The following is a 22081-nucleotide window of genomic DNA, read 5'->3' as shown; positions in this document are numbered from 1 at the left end:
GGGAGAGACAGGGGAAGAAAAAGATGTAGACAAAGAGAAGAGGGTGAGAGAGAGATGTGGAGGAAAAGGGAGAGTGGAAGGGAAAGAGACAGAGGTAAACAAAGAGAAGACGGCGAGAGAGAGATAGGGAGGAAGGAAGAGGCAGATGTGGACAGAGGGTAGGTTATGAGAGAGAGATGGGGAGCAAGAGGAGAGAGACAGGGGAAGAGGCAGATGTAGACAGAGAGAATGGGTGAGTGAGAGAGAGGGAGAGAAAGAGGGAGAGATACAGGGAAAAAGATGCATAAAGGCCAAGAGAAGAGGGTGAGAGAGAGATTGGGAGGAAGAGGGAGAGAGGCTGGGAAAGAGACAAAGGTAGACAAAGAGAAGAGGGTGAGAGAGATAGGGAGGAAGAGGGAGAGAGAGACAGACAGACAGAGGAAGAGGCAGATGTGGACAGAGGGAAGAGGGTGAGAGAGACAGAGATGAAGAGAGAGAGAGAGACAGGGGAAAAAGCAGATATAGACCGAGAGAAGGGGGAAAGGGGGAGATAGAAAGATTTAGAGGAAGAGGGAGAGATACAGGTAAAAAGATGGAGAAAGGCCAAGAGAAGAGGGAGAGAGAGAGAGAGCGAGAGAGAGAGAGAGAGAGAGAGAGAGGGATGAAAAGGGAGAGAGACAGGGGAAGAGACAGATGTAGACAAAGAGAATAAGGTGAGAGAGATGTGGAGGAAAAGGGAGAGAGGCAGGGAAAGAGACAGAGGTAGACAAAGAGAAGAGGGTAAGAGAGATGGGGAGGAAGAGGGAGAGAGAGAGAGAGAGAGAGAGAGAGAGAGAGAGAAAGAGAGAGGAAGAGGCAGATGTGGACAGAGAGAAGAGGGTGAGAAAGAGAGATTGAGATGAAGAAAGAGAGAGAGAGAGAGAGAGAGAGAGAGAGGCAGGGGAAGAAGCAGATATAGACAGAGAGAAGGGGTGATAGAGAGATGGGGGTATATTTACTAATATTCGTGTTTTAGCCATTTTTAAGGGTGTTTGAACTCGAATGGTATCGGGTGCATTTTACTGCAACTTTTTGAATCTTGATACGATCATTCACTAAGCTGCCGAGTTTTGCACAATCGTTTTTTCCGATGTCGATGTGATTCGTAATGTCAGGCAGTGTTTTACAGGAGTGATGAGTAAAACACTGCCTGACAAAACACAAGGAATCCCGGCCAGATCTGTGAGATCAGTGCAGGGCTTCACTGTGCAACTTTAAAAAAAAATTAAAGTGATAAAAATCAAGAAAAAAATTGCATGGGGTCCCCCCTCCTAAGCACAACCAGCCTCAGGCTCTTTGAGCCGGTCCTGGTTGTAAAAATATGGGGGGGAAATTGACAGGGGTTCCCCCATATTTTAACAACCAGCACTGGGCTCTGCGCCTGGTCCTGGTGGCAAAAATACAGGGGACAAAAAGCGTAGGGGTCCCCCATATTTTTAACACCAGCACCGGTCTCCACTAGTCAGAGAGATAATGCCACAGCCGGGGGACACTTTTATATAGGTCCCTACGGCCCTGGCATTAAATCACTAACTAGTCACCCCTGGCCGGGGTACCCTGGAGGAGTGGGGACCCCTTAAATCAAGGGGTCCCCCCCTCCAGCCACCCAAGGGCCAGGGGTGAAGCCCGAGGATGTCCCCCCCATCCAAGGGCTGCGGATGGGGGGCTGATAGCCATGTGTAAAAATAAGAATATTGTTTTTAGTAGCAGTACTACAAGCCCAGCAAGCCTCCCCGGCAAGCTGTTACTTGGAGAACCACAAGTACCAGCATGCGGACGAAAAACAGGCACGCTGGTACCTGTAGTACTACTACAAAAAAAATACCCAAATAAAAACAGAACTCACACACCTTGAAAGTAAAACTTTATTACATACATGCACACCTACATTCACACATACTTACCTATGTTCACACGAGGGTCGGTCCACTTCTCCATGTAGAATCCATGGGGTACCTGAAAATAAAATTATACTCACACAATCCAGGGTAGCTTCTGTCCTCTTCTGAGCTTGTAATCCACGTACTTGGCAAAAAAACAAACCAAAAAACCCGAACCACGCACTGAACAGGGTCCCATGTTTACACATGGGACCCCTTTCCCCGACTGCCGAGACCTCCCGTGACTCCTGTCACAGAGGGTCCCTTCAGCCAATCAGGGAGCGCCACGTCATGGCACTCTCCTGATTGCCTGTGCGCTCCTGAGCTGTCAGTCAGGCTGCGCACGGCAGAGATACAATGTAGCGGATAGGCGCTACATTGTATCCAATGGTGGGAACTTTGCGGTCAGCGGTGAGGTTACTCGCGGTCAACCGCTGACCGCAAAGTTCCCACTATTGGATACAATGGAGCGCCTATGTGCTACATTGTATCTTCAGTGCGCAGCCTCAATCACACTACAGGAGCGCACAGCCAATCAGGAGAGTGCCACGACGTGGCGCTCCCTGATTGGCTGAAGGGCCCCTCTGTGACAGGAGTCACAGGGGGTCACAGTGGTCGGGGAAAGGGGTCCCATATGTAAACATGGGACCCCTTTCAGTGCGTGGTTCGGGTTTTTCGGTTTGTTTTTTTGCCAAGTACGTGGATTACAAGCTCAGAAGAGGACCGATCTACACTGGATTTTTGTGAGTATAATTTTATTTTCAGGTACCCCATGGATTCTACTTGGAGAAGAGGACCGACCCTCGTGTGAACATAGATAAGTATGTGTGAATGTAGGTGTGCATGTATGTAATAAAGTTTTACTTTCAAGGTGTGTGAGTTCTGTTTTTATTTGGGTATTTTTTTTGTAGTAGTACAACAGGTACCAGCGGGCCATTTCCCACACGCATGCTTGTACTTGTGGTTCTCCAAGTACCAGCTTGTGGGGGAGTCTTGCTGGGACTTGTAGTACTGCTACAAAAAACAATATTCTTATTTTTACACATGGCTATCAGTCCCCCATCCACAGCCCTTGGATGGGGCGGACAGCCTCGGGCTTCACCCCTGGCCCTTGGGTGGCTGGAGGGGGGGACCCCTTGATTTAAGGGGTCCCCACTCCTCCAGGGTACCCCGGCCAGGGGTGACTAGTTAGTGATTTAATGCCAGGGCCACAGGTACCTATATAAAAGTGTCCCCTGGCTGTGGCATTATCTCTCTGACTAATGGAGCCCGGTGCTGGTGTTAAAAATATGGGGGACCCCTACGCTTTTTGTCCCCCGTATTTTTGGGACCAGGCGCAGAACCCGGTGCTGGTTGATCAAATATGGGGGAACCCCTGTAATTTTTTTCCCCATATTTTTTCAACCAGTACCGGCTCAAAGAGCCCGAGGCTGGTTTTGCTTAGGAGGGGGGACCCCACGCAATTTTTCCCCCAGTTTCTACAGTAAACAGACCCTTTCCCAAAGATAACCATGCACAGATCTCACTGATCCGTGCATGATTATCCAAACTCGCCTGAAAAAAGCAGGTCAAGAGAAGAGGGTGATAGAGAGATGTGGAGGAAGAGGGGGAGAGGAAGGGAAAGAGGCGGAGGTAGACAAAGAGAAGAGGGTGAGAGAGAGATGGAGAGGAAGAGGGGGAGTGACAGAAAAGAGAGCGACAATTTTTTTTTGTAATTTTAGCTTAAAGCATTTCTATGTTTTATTGGTATTTCTATATTATTACATTTTATAACGGAACATTTATAAAACGTGTCAGAATTTATAAATCGGAAATGTTAATAGAACAAGATAGAGATGTAAGGGGGAGGTAAGAGGGTTCTGCTCGCAGGCTTACACGCTATAGAATTGTTTCCCAAACTCTGCCATTACAGTCCAGGTTTTAAGGATATCCACTCTTGACTCCAGATGGTTCAATCAAATTGATTGAGGTACTCATTAAGTCACCTGCGCTGAAGCTTAGATTTCCTTAAAACCTGCACTGTAATGTCGTAGTTTGGGAAACTCTGCCCTACAGGATAATAGGAATCTGGTACACAAGGATAATTGCTACATGCTGCAAATGTAGCCTGTACTGTACCAGCTACAGTACACTGTCAGACCAAATCAATTATTATTACATGAAAGAAACGCAGCTACAGAACTTACTGGCAGAATTAATGTAAGTGTCCAGAGAATGCATCTCATTGGGGTCACATCCTGTGGGGCTGCCATGGGTGACAGCGGAGACCAGGAATAGGGCAACTAACGACAGGAACAGCTTCATTCTCCTGGTGGCAGCGATTAATCAGAGACCTGTAAGAAAGACACATCACTGTCCTACTGCCTGGCTACTAGTTCCTGCAAATGATGGAGGCAGCCACATTGTGGCAGAACCAGTAGCCATTCTACTGACTTACTAGCCCCTAGTGTGTCATGGGTCATGGAATTGGTTCGGAACCTAAATTGGCTGCATCCACTGTGTATATGTTATCACAGATTATCCCTCTGTGGGTAGAGAAGCAGGGACGAGTCACAGGAGCTCTGAAGGCAGTGTATAGATGAAATACATATGATGCACAGTTAGTGGCCAGCTGCCACTCACACTCATACAGCCAGGTGATTAGGAAGAGTCTGATATTATGATGTGAGAGAAGCCGCAGGTTGGGGAACATTACAGGTAAGAGAATACGTACAGTAATAATCAGGAATAATATATACAGGTGATAAATCCCGATGAGGCACAGCCACACGATCCCCTGAGTACCCACACTCACCTCTCTCTCCTGTGATGCAGATGAGAGACATATACTCCTCTGAGATATTATATACACGCCAGAGCCCCTCTGCGGAGTCACCTTATTGGCTAAAACCAAGAGAAAGATAAATATTTGCCAAAGGTGATTATATCTTACAGAAGGTGAGTTATGTTCAGTGCAAATATTCTCATACAGGATGTGAACTGCAGGGGGCGCCGCAGGTCTGGAAAATGCATATAGTGATTACAGTGTAGATATATTTCTCTGACGTCCTAAGTGGATGCTGGGACTCCGTAAGGACCATGGGGAATAGTGGCTCCGCAGGAGACTGGGCACAACTAAAGAAAGCTTTAGGACTACCTGGTGTGCACTGGCTCCTCCCCCTATGACCCTCCTCCAGACGTCAGTTAGAATCTTGTGCCCGGCCGAGCTGGATGCACACTAGGGGCTCTCCTGAGCTCCTAGAAAGAAAGTATATTTTAGGTTTTTTATTTTACAGTGAGATCTGCTGGCAACAGACTCACTGCAGCGAGGGACTAAGGGGAGAAGAAGCAAACCTACCTAACTGGTGGTAGCTTGGGCTTCTTAGGCTACTGGACACCATTAGCTCCAGAGGGATCGACCGCATGGAACCGGCCATTGATGTTCGGTCCCGGAGCCGCGCCGCTGGCCCCCTTACAGAGCCAGAAGCAAGAAGATGGTCTGGAAAATCGGCGGCAGAAGACTTCAGTCTTCACCAAGGTAGCGCACAGCACTGCAGCTGTGCGCCATTGCTCCTCATGCACACCTCAAACTCCGGTCACTGATGGGTGCAGGGCGCTGGGGGGGGCGCCCTGAGCAGCAATATAATATACCTTGGCTGGCAAATCTACACCATATATAGTCAGGAAGGCTATATAGGTGTAAATATACCCCTGCCAGAGAACCAGTAAAAGCGGGAGAAAGTCAGTTGAAATAGGGGCGGGGCTATCTCCCTCAGCACACTGGCGCCATTTTCTCTTCACAGTGCAGCTGGAAGACAGCTCCCCAGGCTCTCCCCTGTAGTTTTCAGGCTCAAAGTGTTAAAAAGAGAGGGGGAGTACTAAATTTAGGCGCAGTATTACATATATATAAGCAGCTATAGGGGAAAAATCACTCAGTTATAGTGTTAATCCCTGCATTATATAGCGCTCTGGTGTTTGCTGGCATACTCTCCCTCTGTCTCCCCAAAGGGCTTTTGTGGGGTCCTGTCCTCAGTCAGAGCATTTCCTGTGTGTGTGCGGTGTGTCGGTACGGCTGTGTCGACATGTTTGATGAGGAGGCTTATGTGGAGGCGGAGCAGGTGCCGATAAATGTGATGTCACCCCCTGCGGGGCCGACACCTGAATGGATGGTAATGTGGAAGGATTTACGTGACAGTGTCGACTCTTTACATAAGAGATTTGACGACATAACAGATGTGGGACAGCCGGCTTCTCAGCTCGTGCCTGCCCAGGCGTCTCAAAAGCCATCAGGGGCTCTAAAACGCCCGCTACCTCAGATGGCAGACACAGACGTCGACACGGATACCGACTCCAGTGTCGACGACGAGGAGACTACTGTACATTCCAATAGAGCCACCCGTTATATGATTGCGGCAATGAAAAATGTCTTGCACATTTCTGATGTTACCCCAGGTACCACAAAAAAGGGTATAATGTTTGGGGAGATAAAACTACCAGTGGTTTTTCCCCCATCTGATAAATTAAATGAAGTGTGTGAAGAAGCGTGGGCTTCCCCTGATAAAAAGTTACTAATGGCGTACCCTTTCCCGCCAGAGGACAGGTTACGCTGGGAGACACCCCCTAGGGTGGATAAAGCGCTCACACGACTATCAAAGAAGGTGGCACTGCCGTCTCCGGACACGGCCGCCCTCAAGGAACCTGCCGATAGAAAGCAGGAGGCTATCCTGAAGTCTATATATACACACTCAGGTATTATACTGCGACCAGCTATTGCTTCAGCATGGATGTGCAGTGCTGCAGCTGCGTGGTCAGATTCCCTGTCAGAAAATATTGATACCTTAGACAGGGACACTATATTGCTATCCATAGAGCATATAAAAGACGCAGTCTTATACATATGAGAGATGCACAGAGGGATATTTGCCGGCTGGCATCTAAAATAAATGCAATGTCCATTTCTGCCAGGAGAGGGTTTATGGACCCGGCAGTGGACAGGGGATGCAGATTCTAAAAGGCACATGAAAGTTTTGCCTTACAAGGGTGAGGAGTTATTTGGGGATGGTCTCTCGGACCTAGTTTCCACAGCGACAGCTGGAAAATCAGCATTTTTACCCCATGTCCCCTCACAGCAAAAGAAAGCACCGTATTATCAGGTACAGTCCTTTCGGCCCCAGAAAGGCAAGCAGGTTAAAGGCGCGTCCTTTCTGCCCAGAGGCAGAGGTAGAGGGAAAAAGCTGCAAAATACAGCCAGTTCCCAGGAACAAAAGTCCTCCCCCGCTTCCGCTAAGTCCACCGCATGACGCTGGGGCTCCACTGGCGGAGCCAGGTGCGGTGGGGGCCCGTCTCAAGTGCTTCAGCGATCAGTGGGCTTGCTCACAGGTGGATCCCTGGATTCTACAAGTAGTGTCTCAGGGATACAAGCTGGAATTCGAGACGTCTCCCCCTCGCCGTTTCCTAAAATCTGCCTTGCCAACGTCTCCCTTGGACAGGGAGGCTGTGATAGAGGCAATTCACAAGCTGTATTCGCAGCAGGTGATAGTCAAGGTACCCCTCCTTCAACAAGGACGGGGTTACTATTCCACAATGTTTGTGGTACCGAAACCGGATGGTTCGGTGAGACCCATTTTAAATTTAAAATCCTTGAACACGTATATAAAACGGTTCAAGTTCAAGATGGAATCGCTCAGGGCGGTGATTGCAAGCCTGGAGGAAGGGGATTACATGGTATCACTGGACATCAAGGATGCTTACCTGCATGTCCCCATTTACTCTCCTCACCAGGAGTACCTCAGATTTGTGGAACAGGACTGTCATTACCAATTCCAGACGCTGCCGTTTGGTCTGTCCACGGCACCGAGGGTGTTTACCAAGGTAATGGCCGAGATGATGATACTCCTGCGAAAAAAGGGAGTTATAATTATTCCGTACTTGGACAATCTCCTGATAAAGGCGAGGTCCAAGGAACAGTTGTTGATCGGAGTAGCACTTGCTTGGCAGGTGCTACAACAGCACGGCTGGATCCTGAATATTCCAAAGTCGCAGATGGTTCCTGCAACACGTCTATTGTTCCTGGGGATGGTTCTGGACACAGAACAGAAAAGGGTGTTTCTCCCGGAGGAGAAGGACAAGGAGTTGTCATCGCTAGTCAGAGACCTCCTAAGACCAAAACAGGTGTCGGTGCACCACTGCACGCGAATCCTGGGAAAGATGGTAGCTTCTTACGAAGCAATTCCGTTCGGAAGGTTCCATGCACGGATCTTTCAGTGGGATCTGTTGGACAAGTGGTACGGATCGCATCTTCAGATGCATCAGAGGATAACCCTGTCTGCAAGGACCAGGGTGTCTCTACTGTGGTGGCTGCAGAGTGCTCATCTTCTGGAGGGCCGCAGATTCGGCATACAGGACTAGGTCCTGGTAACCACGGACGCCAGCCTTCGAGGCTGGGGGGCAGTCACACAGGGAAGAAATTTCCAGGGACTATGGTCAAGCCAGGAAATGTCCCTACACATAAATATTCTGGAACTAAGAGCCAATTACAATGCCCTAAGTCAGGCAAGACCCCTGCTTCAAAGTCAGCCAGTACTGATTCAGTCAGACAACATCACGGCGGTTGCCCATGTAAACCGACAGGGCGGCACGAGAAGCAGGATGGCGATGGCAGAATCCACGAGGATTCTCCGATGGGAAATCACGTGTTAGCACTGTCGGCAGTGTTTATTCCGGGAGTGGACAACTGGGAAGCAGACTTCCTCAGCAGACACGATCTCCACCCGGGAGAGTGGGGACTTCATCCAGAAGTCTTCACACTGATTGTAAATCATTGGGAACGGCCACAGGTGGACATGATGGCGTCCCGCCTCAACAAAAAGCTAGAAAACTATTGCGCCAGGTCAAGGGACCCTCAGGCGATAGCGGTGGACGCTCTAGTGACACCGTGGTTGTACCGGTCGGTTTATGTGTTTCCTCCTCTTCCTCTCATACCAAGGGTGCTGAGGATAATAAGAAGGAGAAGAGTAAGAACTATACTCATTGTTCCAGATTGGCCAAGAAGAGCTTGGTACCCAGAACTTCAAGAAATGATCTCAGAGGACCCATGGCCTCTACCGCTCAGACAAGACCTGCTGCAGCAGGGGCCTTGTCTGTTCCAAGACTTACCGCGGCTGCGTTTGACGGCATGGCGGTTGAACACCGGATCCTGAAGGAAAAGGGCATTCTGGAGGAAGTAATTCCTACGCTGATCAAAGCCAGGAAGGACGTGACCGCAAAACATTATCACCGCATATGGCGAAAATATGTTGCTTGGTGTGAGGCCAGGAAGGCCCCAACGGAGGAATTTCAACTGGGTCGATTCCTGCACTTCCTACAGTCAGGGGTGACTATGGTCCTCAAATTGGGGTCCATTAAGGTCCAGATTTCGGCTCTGTCGATTTTCTTCCAAAAAGAACTGGCTTCCCTGCTGGAAGTTCAGACTTTTGTTAAAGGAGTGCTGCATATTCAGCCTCCTTTTATGCCTCCAGTGGCACCTTGGGATCTCAACGTGGTGTTGGATTTCCTTAAATCACATTGGTTTGAGCCACTTAAAACCGTGGAGTTAAAATATCTCACGTGGAAAGTGGTCATGCTATTGGCCCTGGCTTCGGCCAGGCGTGTGTCAGAGTTGGCGGCTTTGTCATGTAAAAGCCCTTATCTGATTTTCCATATGGATAGGGCGGAATTGAGGACTCGTCCCCAATTTCTGCCTAAGGTGGTTTCAGTGTTTCATTTGAACCAACCTATTGTGGTGCCTGCGGCTACTCAGGACTTGGAGGATTCCAAGTTGCTGGATGTAGTCAGGGCCCTGAAAATTTATGTTTCCAGAACGGCTGGAGTCAGGAAAACTGACTCGCTGTTTATCCTCTACGCACCAAACAAGATGGGTGCTCCTGCTTCAAAGCAGACTATTGCTTGCTGGATATGTAGCACAATTCAGCTTGCACATTCTGCGGCGGGACTGCCGCATCCTAGATCAGTAAAAGCCCATTCCACGAGGAAGGTGGGCTCTTCTTGGGCGGCTGCCCGAGGGGTCTCGGCTTTACAACTTTGCCGAGCTGCTACTTGGTCGGGGTCAAACACATTTGCAAGATTTTACAAGTTTGACACCCTGGCTGAGGAAGACCTGGAGTTCGCTCATTCGGTGCTGCAGAGTCATCCGCACTCTCCCGCCCGTTTGGGAGCTTTGGTATAATCCCCATGGTCCTTACGGAGTACCAGCATCCACTTAGGACGTTAGAGAAAATAAGATTTTACTCACCGATAAATCTATTTCTCGTAGTCCGTAGTGGATGCTGTGCGCCCATCCCAAGTGCGGATTGTCTGCAATACTTGTACATAGTTATTGTTAACAAAAGGGTTATTGTTGAGGGCCATCTGTGCAGAGGCTCCGTTGTTGTCATACTGTTAACTGGGTATAATATCACGAGTTATATGGTGTGATTGGTGTGGCTGGTATGAGTCTTACACGGGATTCAAAATCCTTCCTTATTGTGTCAGCTCTTCCGGGCACAGTATCCTAACTGACGTCTGGAGGAGGGTCATAGGGGGAGGAGCCAGTGCACACCAGGTAGTCCTAAAGCTTTCTTTAGTTGTGCCCAGTCTCCTGCGGAGCCGCTATTCCCCATGGTCCTTACGGAGTCCCAGCATCCACTACGGACTACGAGAAATAGATTTACCAGTGAGTAAAATCTTATTTACACAGGCTGTGATCAGTATAGGGCTCCAATATTTCTCAGCTATAATTGGTACGTTCATAAAATCCACCAGATACTTGGTTAGGATGTAAAACATAAACATGCCTTCCAATATTTGGGAGACATGAAGCATATTGGCATGTGCACAAACTTTACACAGTAGCAGCAGTGATAGCACTAATAGGGTAATGCAGCAGGGGGCGCCACACTTACACAGAAGCAGCAGTGATAGCACTAATATGGTAATGCAGCAGAGGCATCACACTTACACAGAAGCAGCAGTGATAGCACTAATAGGGTGATGCAGCAGGGGCATCACACTTACACAGAAGCAGCAGTGATAGCACTAATAGGGAGATGCAGCAGGGGCATCACACTAACACAGAATCAGCAGTGACAGCACTAATAAGGTAATGCAACAGGGGGCGCCACACTTACACAGAAGCAGCAGTGATAGCACTAATACAGTAATGCAGCAGAGGCATCACACTTACACAAAAGCAGCAGTGATAGCACTAATAGGGTGATGCAGCAGGGGCATCACACTTACACAGAAGCAGCAGTGATAGCACTAATAGGGTGATGCAGCAGGGGCATCACACTTACACAGAAACAACAGTGATAGCACTAATACGGTAATACAGCAGGGGCATCACACTTACACAGAAGCAGCAGTGATAGCAGTAATACGGTAATGCAGCAGGGGGCGTCACACTTACACAGAAGCAGCAGTGATAGCACTAATAGGGTAATGCAGCAGGGGCATCATACTTACACAGAAGCAGCAGTGATAGCACTAATAGGGTGATGCAGCAGGGGCATCACACTTACACAGAAACAACAGTGATAGCACTAATACGGTAATACAGCAGGGGCATCACACTTACACAGAAGCAGCAGTGATAGCAGTAATACGGTAATGCAGCAGGGGGCGTCACACTTACACAGAAGCAGCAGTGATAGCACTAATAGGGTAATGCAGCAGGGGGTGTCACACTTACACAGAAGCAGCAGTGATAGCACTAATAGGGTAATGCAGCAGGGGCATCACACTTACGCAGAAGCAGCAGTGATAGCACTAATACGGTAATGGAGCAGGGGCATCAAACTTACACAGAATCAGCAGTGATAGCAGTAATACGGTAATGCAGCAGAGGGCATCACACACTGAAGCAGCAGTGATAGCACTAACAGGGTAATGCAGCAGGGGCATCACACTTACGCAGAAGCAGCAGTGATAGCACTAATACGGTAATGCAGCAGGGGCATCACACTTACACAGAAGCAGCAGTGATAGCACTAATAGGGTAATGCAGCAGGGGCATCACACTTACACAGAAGCAGCAGTGATAGCAGTAATACGGTAATGCAGCAGGGGGGCGTTACACTTACACAGAAGCAGCAGTGATAGCACTAACAGGGTAATACAGCAGGGGCATCACACCTATGCAGAAAAAGCAGTGATAGCAGTAATACGGTAATGCAGCAGGGGGCGTCACACTAACACAGAAGCAGCAGTGATAGCACTAATACGGTAATGCAGCAGGGGCTATACACTTACACAGAAGCAGCAGTGATAGCAGTAATATGGTAATGCAGCAGAAGCATCACACTTACACAGAAGCAGCAGTGATAGCACTAATATGGTAATGCAGCACGGGGCCTCACACTTACATAGAAGCAGCAGTGATAGCACTAATATGGTAATGCAACAGGGGGCGTCACACTTACTCAGAAGCAGCAGTGATAGCACTAATATGGTAATGCAGCAGGGGCGTCACACTTACACAGAAGCAGCAGTGATAGCACTAATATGGTAATGCATCAGTGATAGAACTAGATAACAGAGAGAGAGAGTGCGCTAAGTGAATCAGACCAAAGTAAATGGTTAACAGGTGTTTGCTTTCACTCATAAAATCCAGGAGACTTGTTTAAGATACATATATTTACTAAAACACATACATAGTTACAATTAAAAAATACTGAAACAATTGTAGCAGCCACAGTTAACACACACAGATCAAGAGCATATATTAATACAAATATGCCATAAAAGACTCCATAAAATACCAATATCTCTGGTGGATGATTTAATTAATAATATTCAGTTTATAAAAGGAGTATTCTCTCACTATAAACGCTCTATGCCGCTCAGAACAGCCGCTATTACCCGCAGTGTGTAAATGCGTTCCTGCAATAGAGAACAATATGGTCTCACAGCTACAGAGGGGATATAGAGTCTCCAATCTTCCTGTCACTGGCGTCCCAGTGCAGGGTGAGTTCCCGCTGTGATTTTTACCCGATCATGCGGGATTTATGTTGTAATCAATATTTACCCCCTCTTAGTGTATACTTCCACGGCACTTTAGCACTAGTGCGGGGATCTTTATCCTGGTTGGCACCGTTGTGAGCTTCCAACAAGCAGGCAGGCAGGCCAGAGCCGGCCCTAACCAATATGATGCCCTAGGCAAGATTTGGGCTGGTGCCCCCTAGCACCACCGCTGGTTCCGCCTCTGACCTTGTACCTCTTTCCCAGCAACATCTCCCCTCACCCATAGCAGTCCTTATTTTGGGGTTTATACCCCCTATATTTTAAATAGGAACAGTTCGCACATTTGGCGCACAGCCCAAAAAGGGGTGTGTTTTTGCTGGCAAGGGGCATGGCCACACAATAGTAACCCCAATTTCAATTACGCCACACAGTACTGCAACTTTATTCACATTTGATCATGCAATAGTGTCCATAATTCATATTACATCCCACTGTAGTATCACTTTACCTTATAAACGTTACTCCTCACAGTAGAGCCCCTTATTCACATTACATCACACTGATTTGCTCCTTATTCACATTACACCACACCCTATTGCTCTTTATTCACATTAGATGACACAATAGGGCCCTTTCTATACGCAACGCCACATAGTAGAGCACCTTATACACATAATGCCACACAGTAATGCATTTATACACATAATTCCACACAGTAATGCCCCTTACACATATGAGACACATTATTTATGTCCTTTTAAACATAATGCGCCTTACACATTATGACAATCTTTATTAATGCCCTTTTACACATTATGTCCCTTACACATATGCCGCACATTATTAATGCCCTTATACACATAATGACACACATAGTGCCCCCTACACATTTGCTGCACATTATTAGTGCCCCTATACACATAATGACACATACAGTAGTACCCTGTTACACATATGCTGCACATTATTAATGCCCTTATACACATAATGACACACATAGTGCCACCTACACATTTGATGCACATTATTAGTGCCCCTATACACATAATGACACATACAGTAGTACCCTGTTACACATATGCTGCACATTATTAATGCCCTTATACACATAATGACACACATAGTGCCCCCTACACATTTGCTGCACATTATTAGTGCCCCTATACACATAATGACACATACAGTAGTACCCTGTTACACATATGCTGCACATTATTAATGCCCTTATACACATAATGACACACATAGTGTCACCTACACATTTGATGCACATTATTAGTGCCCCTATACACATAATGACCCATACAGTAGTACCCTGTTACACATATGCTGCACATTATTAATGCCCTTATACACATAATGACACACATAGTGCCCCCTACACATTTGCTGCACATTATTAGTGCCCCTATACACATAATGACACATACAGTAGTACCCTGTTACACATATGCTGCACATTATTAATGCCCTTATACACATAATGACACACATAGTGCCCCCTACACATTTGCTGCACATTATTAGTGCCCCTATACACATAATGACACATACAGTAGTACCCTGTTACACATATGCTGCACATTATTAATGCCCTTATACACATAATGACACACATAGTGCCACCTACACATTTGATGCACATTATTAGTGCCCCTATACACATAATGACACATACAGTAGTACCCTGTTACACATATGCTGCACATTATTAATGCCCTTATACACATAATGACACACATAGTGCCCCCTACACATTTGATGCATATTATTAGTGCCCCTATACACATAATGACACATACAGTAGTACCCTGTTACACATATGCCGCACATTATTAATGCCCTTATACACATAATGACACACATAGTGCCACTTACACATATGTTGCACATTATTAATGCATTTTTACATGACACACATAATGCTCCTTACACATATTCTGAACACTACTGCTCAACCAACCCACTCACATGCACACAGCACTCACACTGCCACTAACACTGTGACCTCTGCTTCTGCCTGGATACAGATGTGTCCTCACAAATTTTTCCTCAATGCTAACGTCGGGCACCATTTTTATGAAAATGCATCTTTTTTTCATTGCTATGTGGCTAGGATGCACAAGCAGTGTCTGCTGATTAAAATGATATGCAGCATGCCTATATACTGTGTGAGACTGTGGCTGTATCTGCATATGAAATGCTACATACAGAATATAGGCATGCCGCATATCATTTTAATCAGCAGAAGCTGCTGATGCCCCTAGGCATATCAAATGCCCTACGCAATTGCCTAGTTTGCCTATGCCTATGGCTGGCTCTGAGGCAGGCCCTAGGAGCGGCTGGAGACCACAGTTGACGGCTTAACTGCAAAATCGCGTTTCGGCTCGTCAATTCTCTGGACTTTCTCAAGCATGCTTGAGAAAGTCCAGAGAATTGACGGGAAGAAACGCATTGACGTCACCTCTTGTTGGAGTACCGCCCAATTCAAACACTTCACCCTAAACGCTCCTGTTGCCTCTGTTGGTGTGCCGCTTCTGCTGTCTGGCAGAGAAAGCTGTGCAGGGACCGACAGTGTGATCAGCTCTGTGTGTCCAATGATCACCGGTTAAATCACAAAACAAAGTAAAAAAAACCTCCAAAACATACTTACTAGTACATTATTATTATTATTATTATTATTATTATTATTATCCTTTATTTATATGGCGCCACAAGGGTTCCGCAGCGCCCAATTACAGAGTACATAAACAAATAATCAAACAGGAAAACAGTGACTTACAGTTGATGACAATATAGGACAAGTACAGGGTAAATAAACATAGTTACATCAGCAGATGACACTGGAATAAGTATCAGGTGGCAGAAGACTGCTGGATGTGGTGCAGCTGAAGATTATTAAAGTAAGAAAGGATAAGCACATGAGGGAAGAGGTCCCTGCTCGTGAGAGCTTACATTCTAAAGGGGAGGGGTAGACAGACGGGGTGACACAGTTGGGGTACATAGAGAACGTGGAACAGAGGGTTAGGATGAGATTTGGCTGGGTTTGGTGAAGAAGTGGGTCTTGAGAGCCCGTTTGAAGTTTTGTAGAGAGGTGGAGAGTCTGAGGGGGAGAGGTAGGGAATTCCAAAGAAGTGGTGCAGCACGTGAAAAATCTTGGAGGTAGGAGTGGGAGGAAGTAATCCGTAGGCAGGAGAGTCGGCGTGCATTAGCAGAGCGAAGAGGACGGGTGGGAGTGTAAAGGGAGATAAGGTCAGAGATGTAGATGGGAGAGGAGTGGGTGAGGCCTTTGTAAGCGAGTGTGAGAAGCTTGAAATGGATTCTGAAAGGGAAGGGGAGCCAGTGAAGGTCTAGTAGGAGAGGAGAGGTGGATGTAGTGCGTTTGGTGAGGAAGATGAGCCGGGCAGCAGCATTGAGGATAGATTGGAGTGGAGAGAGGTATTTGTCAGGAATGCCAGTCAGGAGCAGATTACAGTAGTCCAGTCTGGAGATGACCAGTGAGTGGATAAGAGTCTTAGTAGCATCCTGGGTCAGAAAGGGTCTGATCCTGGAAATATTTTTTAGATGAAAATGGCAGGTTTGTGAGAGGTGCTGAATGTGTGGTTTGAAGGAGAGGGAGGAGTCAAGGATTACTCCAAGACAGCGCACTTGGGGGCTAGAGGAGATAGTAGTGCCATCAATAGATAATGAGATTGTAGGAGGTGAGGTTATGCGGGAGGGAGGGAAGATGATCAGCTCGGTCTTAGACATGTTAAGTTTAAGAAAGCGCTGGGACATCCAGGAAGAGGTAGCAGAGAGACAGTTGGAGATACGAGTGAGGAGAGCAGGGGAGAGGTCTGGAGAGGAAAGATAGATTTAGGTGTCATCAGCGTAGAGATGATATTGGAAACCAAAAGAACTAATGAGCTTACCTAGTGAGGACGTATAGAGAGAGAAAAGAAGAGGACCAAGGACAGAACCTTGGGGTACCCCCTACAGTTAGTGGAAGTGAGGGGGAGGTGGAGTCATGAGAGGAGACAGAGAAAGAATGGTCAGAAAGGTAGGAGGACAGCCAAGAGAGGGCAGTGTCACGTAGACCAATGGAGTGAAGAATTTGCAGTAGGAGAGGGTGGTCCACAGTGTCAAAAGCAGCAGAGAGATCAAGTAGAATAAGTATAGAGTAGTGTCCCTTAGATTTAGCAGCATGGAGGTCATTGCATACTTTTGTAAGGGCAGATTCAGTGGAGTGGAGAGGACAGAAGCCAGACTGGAATGGGTCAAGCAGTGAGTGTGAGGAAAGAAAGGAAGTAAGGCGGTTGTAGACAATACGCTCAAGGAGTTTGGAGGCAAAAGGGAGGAGAGAGATGGGTCGGTAGTTGGAGAGAGTGTTTGGATCAAGTGTAGGTTTTTTAAGAATAGGAGAGATGAGTGCATGCTTGAAGGCAGAGGGGACAGTGCCTGATGAGAGGGAGAGATTGAGAAGGTGGGAAATATGGGAACAAGCAGAAGGAGAGAGGTAGCGGAGGAGGCGGGAGGGGATAGGGTCAAGTGGGGAGGTGGTGAGGGGACAGGAACGAATGAGGGCCATGACTTCCTCTCCAGATGCATGGGAGAAAGATGTCAGAGTAGGTGCGAGGGATGGGGAGGGTTGGTAAGGGATGGGAGAAAGCTGGTTACTGATGGTCTGATGTGATGTGATGTCCTGACGTATGGAGTCAATTTTGGATGTGAAGTAAGTGGCAAAGTCAAGAGCAGAGAGTGAGGAAGGGAGACGAGGTGGAGGTGGGCAGAGGAGCTGGTGATCAGTGCTCCGGTACGGGCTTCCAGGCACCAGGTCCTCTATGTGCTGTGCTGTGACCCCCGGTGCAGTAAAGTGACGCCTTGAAATGGTAGCTCACTTTACAGCACTGGGGGTCAAAGCAGCGCACAGGATCCGGCACCCGGCAACACAGCAGGAGCAGCGATCACCAGCTCCATGGACTGGTTAGTATATTTACCATGGGGGGGGGGTCCCCGCCACGGGGGGTTGACCCGGCAGGGGCAGTAGTGATGATGTTGGCGGTGGCAGTGCATGCACATCAGGGCATTGGGGTATTTAAAAAAAAAATACCCCGATGATGCTGCAGAGTGTCATAGCAGAGACAGAGCTTGAACGCAGCCTCCGTCCCTGCATGCGATAATTGATACATCCCTGCAATATAATCAGTTATAGCAGTGCAGATTTGGGCGATTTTATCACCTCACATCCACATCCTTGGATGCGGATGGTGATAAATAGGCCCCCAAGTCCTAGAACATGTGGCTTGTAGGTCACTGGGATTGGGAAAATGCCACTCGATAAAGTAGAAATATGTCTCTACTTCTTTATACCCATGAAACAAATATTAAATGAACTTTAATGATTAATTGATGAAATTTTCATTAATATGTCTTCTACTAAGTGTTAGCTAATAGCGTTCCTTTACTTCTTCTATTAGAGCAGTTCCCGATGGACTGTATATTATTATACTGTGTCATTATAGACGAATTGTAATACTTGCATGGGTAACTGAGATGTATGAAGGGGATGTGGTCGGGAATCCCAACCTGCGGCCAGAACACCTTCACTGGAATAACGACACTGCTTTCAATGCCGACACCAGAATCCCAACTGCTGACATCCTGAACGCCAGGGCGGGTTAGGTTTAGGCACCATTTATTTATTTATTTATTACCAGTTATTTATATAGCGCACACATATTCCGCAGCGCTGTACAGAGAATATTTGGCCATTCACATCAGTCCCTGCTCCAGTGGAGCTTACACTCTATATTCCCTATCACATGTACATACACATTTACGCTAGGGTTAATTTGTTGGAAGCCAATTAACCTACCAGTATATTTTTGGATTGTGGGAGGAAACCGTAGTACCCGGAGGAAACCCACGCAAGTACGGGGAGAATATACAAACTCCACACACTTAGGACCATGGTGGGAATCGAACCCATGACCTCATTGCTGTGAGGCAGTAATGCTAACCATTACACCATCCGTACTAGTGGGAGGGTTAGGGTCAGGCTGCGGTAGGGGGGGTGTTAGGGTTAGGCTGAGGTGGTGGTGGGGTGTTAGGGTCAGGCTGTGATGGTGGTGGTGGGGTGTTAGGGTTAGGCTGTGATGGTGGAGGTGGGGAGTTAGGGCCAGGCTGCGGTGGTGGTGGGTTGTTAGGGTCAGGCTGTGATGGTGGAGGTGGGGAGTTAGGGCCAGGCTACGGTGGTGGTGGGTTGTTAGGGTCAGGCTGTGGTGGTGGTGGGGTGTTAGGGTCAGGCTGCGGTGGTGGTGGGGTGTTAGAGCCAGGCTGTGGTGGTGGTGGTGGTGGTGGGGTGTTAGGGTTAGGCTGTGGTGGGGTGTTAGGGCTAGGCTGTGGTGGTGGTGGGGTGTTAGGGTCAGGCTGTGGTGGGGGGGGGTGTTAAGGTTAGGTTGCGGTGGTGGGTGGTGTTTGGGCTAGGCTGTGGTAGTAGTGGTGGGGTGTTAGGGCCAGGCTGTGGTGGTGGTAGGGTGTTAGGGCCAGGCTGTGGTGGTGGTGGGGTGTTAGGGCCAGGCTGTGGTGGTGGTGGTAGGGTGTTAGGGCTAGGCTGTGGTGATGGTGGGGTGTTAGGGCCAGGCTGTGGTGGTGGTGGGGTGTTAGGGTTAGGCTGTGGTGGTGGTGGTAGTTGAGTGTTAGGGTCAGGCTGTTGTGGTGGTGGGGTGTTAGGGTTAAGCTGTGGTGGTGGTGGGGTGTTAGGGTGAGGCTGTGGTGGTGGTGGTGGGGTATTAGGGTTAGGCTGTGGTGGTGATGGGGTGTTAGGGTTAGGATGTGGTGGGGGGGGTGTTAGGGTTAGGCTGTGGTGGTGGTGGTGGTGGGGTGTTAGGATTAGGCTGTGGTGGTGGTGGTGGTGGTGGTGGGGTGTTAGGGTTAAGCTGTGGTGGTGGTGGTGGTGGTGGGGTGTTAGGGTGAGGCTGTGGTGGTGGTGGGGTGTTAGGGTTAGGCTATGGTGGTGATGGGGTGTTAGGGTTAGGATGTGGTGGGGGGGGGGGTGTTAGGGTCAGGCTGTGGTGGTGGGGTGTTAGGGTTAGGCTGTGGTGTGGGGGTGTTAGGGTTAGGCTGTGGTGGTGGTGGGGTGTTAGGGTTAGGCTGTGGTGGGGGGTGTTAGGGTTAGGCTGTGGTGGTGGTGGTGGTGATGGTGGTGGTGGTGGTGGTGGTGATGGTGGTGGTGGTGGTGTTGGTGGTGGTGGTGGGGTTTTAGGGTCAGGCTGTGGTGGTGGGGTGTTAGGGCCAGGCTGTGGTGGTGTGTTAGGGCCAGGCTGTGGTGGTGGTGGTGGTGGGGTGTTAGGGTCAGGCTGTGGTGGTGGTGGGGTGTTAGGGTTAAGCTGTGGTGGTGGTGGTGGTGGGATGTTAGGGTCAGGCTGTGGTGGTGGTGGGGTGTAAGGGTTAGGCTGTGGTGGTGGTGGGGTGTTAGGGTTAGGATGTGGTGGGGGGGGTGTTAGGGTTAGGCTGTGGTGGTGGTGTGGTGTTAGGGTTAGGCTGTGGTGGTGGTGGTGGTGGTGGTGGGGTGTTAGGGTCAGGCTGTGGTGGGGGTGTTAGGGTCAGGCTGTGGTGGTGGTGGGGTTTTAGGGTTAGGCTGTGGTGGTGAGGTGTTAGGGTTAGGCTGTGGTGGTGGTGGTGGTGGGGTGTTAGGGTTAGGCTGTGGTGGTGGTGGTGGTGTGTTACGGTCAGGCTGTGGTGGGGGGGTGTTAGGGCCAGGCTGTGGTGGTGGTGGTGGGGTGTTAGGGTCAGGCTGTGATGGGGGGGTGTTAGGGTTAAGCTGTGGTGATGGTGGGGTGTAAGGGTTAGGCTGTGGTGGGGAGGGTATTAGGGTCAGGCTGTGATGGTGGTGGGGTGTTAGGGTCAGGCTGTGGTGAAGGGGTGTTAGGGTTAGGCTGCGGTGGTGGTGGGTTGTTAGGGTCAGGCTGTGGTGGTGGTGGGGTGTTATGGTTAGGCTGCAGTGGTGGTGGGTTGTCAGAGCAGGGCTGTGGTGGTGGTGGGGTGTTAGGGTCAGGCTGTTGTGTTGGTGGGGTGTTAGGGTCAGGTTGTTGGGGGGGTGTTAGGGTTAGGCTGCGGTGGTGGTGGGGTGTTAGGGCTAGGCTGTGGTGGTGGTGGTGGTGGGGTGTTAGGGTCAGGCTGTGGTGGTGGTGGTGGGGTGTTAGGGTTAAGCTGTGGTGGTGGTGGTGGTGGGGTGTTAGGTTCAGGCTGTGGTGGTGGGGTGTTAGGGTTAAGCTGTGGTGGTGGTGGTGGTGGTGGTGGTGGGGTGTTAGGGTCAGGCTGTGGTGGTGGTGGGGTGTTAGGGTTAGGCTGTGGTGGTGGTGGGGTGTTAGGGTTAGGATGTGGTGGGGGGGTGTTAGGGTTAGGCTGTGGTGGTGGTGGGGTGTTAGGGTTAGGCTGTGGTGGTGGTGGTGGTGGGGTGTTAGGGTCAGGCTGTGGTGGGGGGTGTTAGGGTCAGGCTGTGGTGGTGGTGGGGTTTTAGGGTTAGGCTGTGGTGGTGGGGTGTTAGGGTTAGGCTGTGATGGGGGGGTGTTAGGGTTAGGCTGTGGTGGTGGTGGGGTTTTAGGGTTAGGCTGTGGTGGTGGGGTGTTAGGGTTAGGCTGTGGTGATGGTGGTGGGGTGTTAGGGTTAGGCTGTGGTGGTGGTGGTGGTGGTGGTGGTGGTGGTGGTGGTGGTGGGGTGTTACGGTCAGGCTGTGGTGGGGGGGTGTTAGGGCCAGGCTGTGGTGGTGGTGGTGGGGTGTTAGGGTCAGGCTGTGATGGGGGGGTGTTAGGGTTAGGCTGTGGTGGTGGTGAGGTGTTAGGGTTAGGCTGTGGTGGGGAGGGTATTAGGGTCAGGCTGTGATGGTGGGGGGGTGTTAGGGTTAGGCTGTGGTGGTGGTGGGGTGTTAGGGTTAGGCTGTGGTGGTGGTGGGGTGTTAGGGTTAGGATGTGGTGGGGGGGTGTTAGGGTTAGGCTGTGGTGGTGGTGGGGTGTTAGGGTTAGGCTGTGGTGGTGGTGGTGGTGGGGTGTTAGGGCCAGGCTGTGGTGGTGGTGGTAGGGTGTTAGGGCTACGCTGTGGTGGTGATGGGGTGTTAGGGTTAGGATGTGGTGGGGGGGTGTTAGGGTCAGGCTGTGGTGGTGGTGGTGGGGTTTTAGGGTTAGGCTGTGGTGGTGGGGTGTTAGGGTTAGGCTGTGGTGATGGTGGTG

At 49.3% G+C, this 22081-nt stretch overlaps 1 protein-coding gene across 2 annotated transcripts in view; it reads right to left on the bottom strand.

Moving 5' to 3' along the window:
- Positions 1 to 4777, bottom strand: part of LOC134939340 (resistin-like) — a 31682-nt gene extending 26905 nt beyond the window's left edge. Inside the window, exons 1-2 of one of the 2 annotated variants that reach the window (XM_063932789.1) lie at positions 4693 to 4777; positions 4085 to 4231 (exon numbers count right to left, since the gene is read on the bottom strand). In XM_063932789.1, the coding sequence (XP_063788859.1) occupies positions 4085 to 4202 (118 nt within the window). In that variant the 5' untranslated portion in view covers positions 4203 to 4231; positions 4693 to 4777. Of the gene's footprint in view, positions 1 to 4084; positions 4232 to 4335; positions 4423 to 4692 lie in introns of those variants that run through there. The other variant, XM_063938655.1, reaches the window with a different exon arrangement.
- Positions 4778 to 22081: the final 17304 nt, after the last annotated feature.

Source organism: Pseudophryne corroboree, chromosome 1 (genome assembly GCF_028390025.1).
Source record: "Pseudophryne corroboree isolate aPseCor3 chromosome 1, aPseCor3.hap2, whole genome shotgun sequence".
Classification (NCBI taxonomy): Eukaryota; Metazoa; Chordata; class Amphibia; order Anura; family Myobatrachidae; genus Pseudophryne; species Pseudophryne corroboree.
Note: the sequence above shows the minus strand (reverse complement) of the source record. Positions and strands in the feature narration are given on the sequence as shown.